Source organism: Dendropsophus ebraccatus, chromosome 1 (assembly GCF_027789765.1).
Source record: "Dendropsophus ebraccatus isolate aDenEbr1 chromosome 1, aDenEbr1.pat, whole genome shotgun sequence".
Classification (NCBI taxonomy): domain Eukaryota; kingdom Metazoa; phylum Chordata; class Amphibia; order Anura; family Hylidae; genus Dendropsophus; species Dendropsophus ebraccatus.
This window is the reverse complement of record NC_091454.1, coordinates 195,395,541-195,404,752: the sequence shown is the minus strand read 5'-3', so window position 1 is coordinate 195,404,752 and position 9,212 is coordinate 195,395,541. Positions and strand designations below refer to the sequence as shown.

Sequence of the window (9,212 nt, the reverse complement as noted above, 5' to 3'; positions counted from 1 at the left end):
GATGGGGAACCTTCGGCCCACAAGCTGTTGTAAAACTACATTTCCCATCATGCCTGGACAGCCAAAGCTTTAGCTTTGGCTGTCCAGGCATGATGGGAATTGTAGTTTTGCTACAGCTGGAGGCCCAAAGGTTCCCCATCCCTATTGTATATGGTCAACATTGTGCAAATAACCATACCATACATACCGTGTATATACAGTATAGTTTCCCAAAAACATTCACTGACAAAATAATACCATTATAGAGTTGTCTAAATAATCATGTGATACACTATACACAGCATTGCCATACAATGCATAAATAATACTACCATAGAGTGCTCATATAATGCCGGCATACCGCCACATACATAATCTGACCTAATAAAACTGCTAGATGAGGTCTAAACAATACTCCTATATAGTAAATATGAATATTTGTGGTGGTCACACTAAAATTGGAGGCATAGGGGTACTTTATGGGTACACAGCAACCTATGTGTAGAGTCCCACATGGGCCACTACAGTTTTATATAGGTGTTTATGTACACAAAATAATAATAACACAAAAATGTCCATTTTCGATGGCTGTTGTTTGTGAACAGCGGCCAGAAAAAATAGGCTGAGAACAGAGGTCAGGGGTTATCAGTGCAGTAAAGCAAATATCTAATTGTCTTCTGCTTGTTAACCCTTTTTTGTGCTGCAGCATGTAAGTAAACATTGGGTCACTTACACACTGCAGTACATAAGGGGTTAAGCAGAAGGATACAGGAGGCTCTTATCTTCCCTGTGCATCCACGGGCCCCATAGCAGCTGCCAACCCTGCCTCTATGGTAGCTACACCACTGCCTATGGCCGATAAAGCATTATCGTCCGGAGGAACATATTAAACAGCAGTCGTTGTTTGACACTCAAAACAACGGCCGTGTCAGACAACGGCCATTGTTTTACGTTGTGTGTATATGCCCTTAATCTTTAGCCAGACAGTTCTTTGACTGTGAAAGGTTTACTTACTCTAAAACTGTTGGAACCTTCTGGAAGGAAAGTGGAGCCTAGTCCGAAACAAGCCAGGAAGAAATCATAATCTGTGTATAGGTCAGTCTAAGATTGAGTACAGGAAGGTGAGGAGCAAGAAGACAATTGTACCATGTGAGGAGAAGTTGTGCAAGGACCTCACAGCTCTGGCCTGACCTTGCACAACCTATAGCTTTCTGCCTGAATCTTGCTGAAGACTGTACCCTTCATTTTTGTGTGAAAGTTTTATTCATTTGCTGTGACTTACCATGTTGCATGTTACCCGTCTCTGATTTGTTATGTGCAAATTAACTTCAATGGTAGCCCAACCTACACCCACCAGGAAACATACACAGGGAGTGTCCTCTTGGGGGAATTATTAGCACCATTATTCCAAGTGCTCCTCTTACTTCACTGCACAGGCCCAGGTTGTGTGGCAGGTCAGGTGGAAATACCCTAGCCAGCGTGACCACTTAAATTCTACTGCCGCCATTGTACTCCTCTTGAGCTGCTGCATATGGGTACTGTATAATGGATATGTACAACACAGATCTGTAATGCAATCGTGTGCATGAGGCGTAATGCTTGTTGAGGTTGCTCTCACATTAGTATTGTACCAAGTTATTGGCATTCTTAGTCGCACTGGTGTTATGTAGAGACAAGCGGTCCTCATCTTGTTCCCTTAGGCATCCATAGATGGCACTGTAGCGTCCAGGCTTCAAGAATTTTAGTGTATTTATTTCCTGTGGAAGACTGAAGCTCCGTCCTGTTTGCATTATGCAGTTGTATCCAACAATATGGATACATAGTCTTTAGTAAAGGTTGAGGTAGGCTGTTCATAAATGTGAACAGATGTATAGATAATCTTTGGAATAAAAAGAAGAACCATACGCCTCCAAGTAAACCATAGCAAGCTCCATTACACCTTCACCATAAATTGTCTTTATAAATCATGGACTGGTTTATTAGCAGGATTCCGGCTCTGTTAGGTTTGGTTCTGGTGGAGTAGTCTTTATACGTAAAACCTGGATGACATATCTTAATAAAATTGTACTTTACCTTAAAAAGTGACCATGTATGTCAATTAGTTCCTTTAAGGGGTTTCTCCTGTTCAGGACCCAGAGCAGCTACAAATAACATCTCTTCCTTTGAAGAACCCGACTTATTCATGCATAGACAATCCATTGATTTCAATAACAAATGTGTAATTTTTGGTTTCACCTGCGGGGGTGCTGTAGGATAGATGAACACTTGCAGACAAGTTTCCTTATGTTGCAGCTGATCATCAGGGCAGTGGAACACCCTGCTATGTGCTTCTTCTTTTAAATAATGCATAATACACCTTAATCATGATTTTGGGTCACATGACCATTGATGTCTGTATGCAGTCATTCATTGGTATATGTGCAGATTTTCCCCACTATACCTCAGAAGTCAAGGCAAATTTAACTTGATCTTGCACCTGGCAGCAGTAAATACTTATAAAGATGGACAGTCATTCATATTTAAAGGGAACCGATCCCCAATAGATTTTATGTAATTTTAACATATTATTCCACTTATTATTGTTCCTTTTAAGTATCTAGTATGTATGGAGTCTATCTCTTGTAAACAAATTCCTTAGTTCTATGGACTTCATCCAAGGTGGTGTTTGGTGATTCCACCTTAAAACCTTTCCTCTTGGAAATCAGAATCAGCGATTCCCAATCTCTGCGATTGGAGTTAATGGGAATAGATTCTCCTCTTCAGGACCTCTTGGACCTCTACAGGTAGAGCAGAGAAATTAGGAGGCAAAGATGGCGGGCTAGAGAGGTGTTCTGCATAAGAAACCCAAAGTAACAGAAAAACAGAGTGACAGTGTTAGTGTGGGACACCGGGAATATATGAGCAGGAATAGTATGGAATCACATGTATCTTTAAGGCTATGTTCACATAAGAAAAAGAGCGTCCTTTGTTTTCAATGAGAATATGCACTACTGTTCACACTGTGAACTGCAGAGTATATGGCCTGTACATTTTAATCTTCCTGATTAATTGACGGGTTTCTTAATGCAAGCAGCTTCCTCAGGGGTCCATGTTGGACATGTAGGAGTGGATTAATCTTATCTACAGCAGTAAAAAAAAGTGTAAAAAATACACTGCAAAAATCCAAGGGTACCCTCTAAATTTCTGCAGAATATCAGGAAAAATACACTGTGTGAACATAGCCTAAAGACAGTACAGAATACACACATTTATTCTTAGGAGCCTAGATCACCAGAATAAGAACAGATTGTGATTACAGATTCCCAGTACCGATTCCACTGAAAAACACAACGGGGGAGATTTATCAAACATGGTGTAAAGGGAAACTGGCTCAGTTGCCCGTAGCAACCAATCAGATTCTACTTTTCAGTCCTTTACAGACTCTTTGGGAAATGAAAGGGGAATCTGATTGGTTGCTAGGGGCAACTGAGCCAGTCTCACTTTACACCATGTTTGATAAATCTCCCCCAACCAGTGCAAAGAAATATAAAGTGTCACCCAAAAGAAAAAAAGAAAACATCCCTGTTACCTGTATAGTAACCACCAACAGCCCAAGATACAATAATCATTTTCTTTTCTTGTACTTGTAGTTCACCGTATAAGACACCTCTCTCACCCTCCCCCAGCAAAAAGTCCCAGCACAAACCCAAGCAACAAACCATGACTTAAATACGATTACACATGACCATATTTTCTCCTATAGGGAATGGCTGCTTTACAGTTGCCATGTGGACCATAGGAATCTGTAAGCTGGCAATGCATCACTGACTTCCATAAGACGGGTTTTGTGGGTGTGCTCTGTGACCTGTGCAAAGGTCACTGTGTAGGGAGGTAGTGGGGGAGTGATATCACCGAGTGTGAATGGTGGATTATGAGTTATTTATCTACTGGCAGCACCTTTCATTGTACAGTAATCATGCCGGAAGAGAATTCTGAGAAATGATGCTACAGAGCAGGAAGTGACAGCCTATTATTAGGCTTAGTGGCCAGAGTGAAAATTCCATCATTTCAGTATTTCTTATTTAAAAAAAAAAAAATAGGAAATCACCAAATATTCTTTAAAAATAATTTAAAGTGACTCTGTCAGTTGGTTTATGGTGTCCTATCTAAAGGTAGCATAAACTAGTGACAGAAGCTGAACAGAATGATGTATCACTTATATTGTTCTGTGCAGCTGATCCAGAGATCTCCTCCTGACTAGCATGAACAATAAGTAGTCCTCTATATTATGTGCGTGTGCTCAGTAGTCCTCAATATTCATGAGCACCAGTTTCTTCTGGCCACCAGCCACTGTTTGGCAGTTGTCTTTCTATACTGACAATTGTCAATCAGCAGCTGGAGGGCGAGGGGAGAGGTGCGGCAAAAATCCCATTCTCCTGCGTATGAGGAGAGCGGCTAAACAGAATGATGTAAGCAATACGCCACATAAACCTAGTGACATATTCCCTTTAATGGGAACCTGTCACGCTGCCTGAACTATTGTCACTTGAGTTGTTCCCAGAAGCCTCTCCTGACCCCACCAGCCTTGATTATTAAACCTCTCCTTATACCCAAACAGGGGAAGATCTATTAACCAGTAGTGGGATGCAAATGTAAGCCAATGTAAATGTACTTGTAATATTGTCCATATTGTTGGATTGTTACTCATTATTTTATTAGGGCTAACTACTGTAGATGTATTGAGTGCAGGGTATACTCACCGAGACTTTGGTGCAATGTACTGTGCCGATTTAATGCCGAGTAATACATTAGGAATGAGAATAATAGTGCACCAACCAAGGCAAAACCAGAAGCCGTTCTACACAGAAAAACATAAACGTTAGACCTTGCAGTAAGATCATTTGGACAAAAATACCTCACCATTCCTTGTGAAAAATACATAGAGGTTTTGACATGATCCCCAAAGAATATAGGTACATGGGATTATACTTCGTCTGCTTACCTACTTGCTAGTCCCTCATAATGTTTTCTATATTAAAGGAGTTTTCTAGTTTTTAGAAAAACATGGCCGCTTTCTTCCAAAAACAGCACCTCCTGTTCTTTGGGTGTGGGGTTTTGTAGCTCGCTTCCATTGAAGTGAATGGAGCTGAACTGTACTACCGCACACAACCTGAAGACAAGGGGGGTGCTGTTTTTCAAGAAAGTACAGTAGCTGTGTTCTCCCTAACCCTGTATAACTCCTTTAAGACCCATCATTTTAAGGATAAAAATAGGGCAGATTTGTTGCAGGTTCCAGGAACCATTTATATTCATATGAGCAGCACTATTTTATATCTAGCCTAACCTGTTCTGCAGGAATAATCGCTATTCTATAAATCATAGACAGTTTCATTCTGGCTCCTATCTACAATATATGGGGATTGCGCTGTAACTATCCTGAACTGTTTCTTGCACGTCCGCTCACCCAGGGGTCCGTCACATGATCGCAGAGCACAAGGCGGGCATTGTCCAGTGTTGTGGGCAGTGAACGGCAGGAGGCAATATTATTTGTGATCTGGAATAATAATACACAGTTTAGCAGATACACAATAGACTGGAGTCACTTCCATGAGATAAATGTCATCCATTGTAGTACAGGCAGGTTCTCTGTGGACTACATACTACCACTCTATAGCTCTGTGTACAGTATCTGCTATAATGGATACAATGTCTGGTGCAAACCTGTATATCAGTAATGTAAAATTTAGTGTTGATCCATGATAGATCATACAGGAAGTCATAGGTACTGTATATTGTGTGGATGACCAAGAGACAACTATAGCTGCTTTCGGTTCTGGCTACTTAAACAGTAGGTTTAGGCTGTTCTATCTCAGGGTAGCATAAACTAGTGACAGAGATGCTGAACAGAATGATGTATCACTTACATAGTTCTGTGCAGCTGACCAGAGATATCCTCCTGAATAACATGGACAATAAGTAGTCCTCTCCATTATGTGTGTAAGCCTAGCAGTCCTGGATATTCATGAGCACCAGCACACTCTGCCCAACAGCTGCTGAATGACAGTTGACTACCTAAACTGTATATAGGCAGACAGCTGTCAATGAACATCTGGAGTGTGGAGGAAGTAGAGCAGCACAAAGCCAATTCTCTCAGAACTCAGGAGAAGGTCTGCACAGAATGATGTACAGTACGTAATACACCTAGCAGTTCAGTATTTCTGTAACTAGTTTATACTGCCTTAAATGAAGGTAACATAGGCTAGGGACAGATTCCCTTTAAACTGCGATAGTTTTCCACTATTTCATTTTTATAGCATAGGTCACATTGCAGGAGTCAGGCCCATAGACTTACAATGGAGTCTTTAATGTGATGCAGTGAGCCAATAAACACTGCTGCATGCTTCTCCCGACTACATCTAGAAATGAGCAGCATGGCCGAATATTCCTGTGTTCTCTATGGGGAGGGGGCTTATCTCTACGAGAACAAAGGATTTGGGTTGTGAAATTCAATCACATTCGACTCCTTTCTCCACCGACATCACCTGTCAGTGGAGACTCGGGAGAACCCAATACACTTTACACTGTGACCAGGCCTGCCCCCAGATTGATGGAGGGACCTAGAAGCCCCAGTTCAATACTGGTATAAAAAAAGGGGGGAATTTATCAAACATAGAGTAAAGTGAAACTGGCTCAGTTGCCCCTAGCAACCAATCAGATTCCACCTTTCATTTTCTAAACAGTCTGTGAGGAATGAAAGGTGGAATCTGATTGGTTGCTAGGGGCAACTGAGCCAGTTTCACTTTACACCATGTCTGATAAATCTCCCCCATAGCGTTTAGATAAGTTACTGTCAATACTAATTCAGTAACTGCTAATACTCCTATAAAACCAGTTCATTATAGGCAGAAACTGGTTCTACTGGTACTAAATCATGGTGATTATATACCGTGAGCAATAAAGTGAATGTCATACACGCCCAGGTAGCCTCAAAAGACATTGACATGTGCTACCTACGGTATCTTGCAATAAATCCAGACAGTAATTAGCTAAAGCGATTGTGATTATATATGATATCATTACACGTAATCTGTATAATCTGTAGTGATATCCTGGCACGGCAGACCTCAATGGGTTTGAGAGATTAAAAAGACAGGTTTGTATTCTTAAAGAGACAGTGCACCACTTGTTCACGAGTCATGTCCAGTATTGTAATAATAATAAGGCTTAGCTGCATTACTGGACACAACCTATGAAAAAGGGTGGCGCTATTTCAAGAAGAAAACAGACTTGTTTTACATCTCGTATAATTTTATTGATTCTTTGTCAGAGTTTAATCAACTTACAGTTTGCTTCACCCAGTCGATGTATTGAGAAAAGTATCCTATAGCTTGATCAAGTAGACACTTGCTCTCCTATTGAAGTAACCAGACATGAAAACGTGTCATTTACCTATTGTTACACAATTCAGTAACAATAGACAATTGATGGATACACTAAGGAGGACTTGACAGCTCCCCTGACATATTTTCTAATAAATATTAGTTTCTGTCTCTTCATCTCTTAGAACTATCTCCCGAAAATAAATAAATTGACAACTGGATGTTACCACTCCCTGGTCAAAGGGGTGTGTCCTTACATACTCTGACTAGAACATAGAGTTCTAAGAAAAGGTGCTCCCGAATTGTTATTTTACGGGGAGTACAAGTCTGGATAGTAAGATCAAGTAGTAAAAATTATTCTAAACCAATAAATCAATCACTTAGGTTCTTCATATATTAAAGGTTTTTTTTCTTCCAAATCAACTGGTGTCAGAAAGTTATATAGATTTGTAGTTTACTTCTATTTAAAAATAGCAAGTCTTCCCATACTTATCAGCTACTGTATGTCCTGCAGGAAGTGTTGTTTTATTTACATTTAGAAATGGTGCGCTCTGCTGCCACCTCTGTCTTTGTCAGGAACTGTCCAGAGCAGTTGCAAATCCTCATAGAAAATCTCTCCTGCTCTGGAAAGTTCCTGTCTGGGCCAGAGATGTCAGCAGAGAGCACCTAGTCTGAATGTAAATAAAACAGCACTTCCTGCAGGACATACAGTAGCTGATAAGTATGGGAAGACTTGGGATTTTTAAATAGAAGTAAATTGCCAATCTATATAACTTTCTGACACCAGTTGATTTGAAAGAAAAAAAAATTCACTGGACAACCCCTTTAAATACAGCGAAGGCCACGGTTAAAGAGGTTCTTGAAATTACAGTTGCACCTGGGCCCCGGAGTACTCAATTGCCCCTCTGCCACATAAGGATAAACCAGTATTAAAAAGGCAAATACAGTATCCCTAGGGGTTCCTTTATAAACAGCAATGTGTATGTAACTTACGTTCTTCAGTTGTTCAATTGTTCCCTGAATCAAAGGCCCTTTCAGCGTGTAGATATTTTGCGCAGTACGTTGTATCCCACCCTAAAAGAACAAAGATGTGTACTGTGTTAGATGACATACACAATAAATTTATTACAGGAAATCACTATGCAGATAGGTGTCCATTGGGGTAGACATTTCGGGGGAGATTTATGAAAGGGTGTAAATATACACCTGGTGTAAACTGCCCACAGCAACCAATCACAGCTCCTTTTATATGTTACCAGAGCTGAAAGCTGAGCTGTGATTGGTTGCTGTGGGCAGTTTACACCAGGTGTATATTTACACCCTTTCATAAATCTCCCCCTTCATGTGCAGTCTGTACAGCTATATGGTGTTTCTGAAGGGAATGGGGCTCGCTACTACCCTAATCCCTTAAAGAAACTTGCCCATTAAAATAGCGTGTGTTCAGGCTAAAAGAGAAAAAAAAAATTATACTCACCCACTTCAGCCAGTGATTATATCAGGCAGCGCGGGGTGGATGGAGCAGGGGATCAGTGCAGGTGAGTATAATTGTTTTTTTTTTCTTTTTAATGTCTGCCCAGCCTAGATGTATGCTTTTTTTTCTGCTCCAGCCTATTTTGGGCCTTAAAGAAGTATGCCATCTGAGCTTGTTATCCTCTATCCTAAGAAAATGGGATTAACAAGCTGATGTCTCTGGGGTCAAACCTCAAATTCAGGTCAGGTTTTTTTTTTTTAAATGACACTTTAACATAGTAGTCTATGCTCACTTTAAGATTAGGAGCCAACACTGCCAAAGCTTGAAGACTGTTGTTCAGCTTCTCCTAAAAAATAAAATAATAATTTAAGACCATTGCATTGCTTTATGGCATGCTGTGCTTT

The 9,212-nt window shown here is 40.5% G+C and overlaps 1 protein-coding gene across 1 annotated transcript in view; it reads right to left on the bottom strand.

The window, feature by feature from the left end:
• Positions 1-1,896: 1,896 nt before the first annotated feature.
• Positions 1,897-9,212, bottom strand: part of PROM2 (prominin 2) — a 50,362-nt gene continuing 43,046 nt past the window's right edge. Inside the window, exons 18-23 of the mRNA XM_069943279.1 lie at positions 9,101-9,154; positions 8,331-8,411; positions 7,302-7,370; positions 5,423-5,512; positions 4,719-4,816; positions 1,897-2,810 (exon numbers count right to left, since the gene is read on the bottom strand). Of these exons, the coding sequence (XP_069799380.1) occupies positions 2,798-2,810; positions 4,719-4,816; positions 5,423-5,512; positions 7,302-7,370; positions 8,331-8,411; positions 9,101-9,154 (405 nt within the window). The 3' untranslated portion in view covers positions 1,897-2,797. The remainder of the gene's footprint in view (positions 2,811-4,718; positions 4,817-5,422; positions 5,513-7,301; positions 7,371-8,330; positions 8,412-9,100; positions 9,155-9,212) is intronic.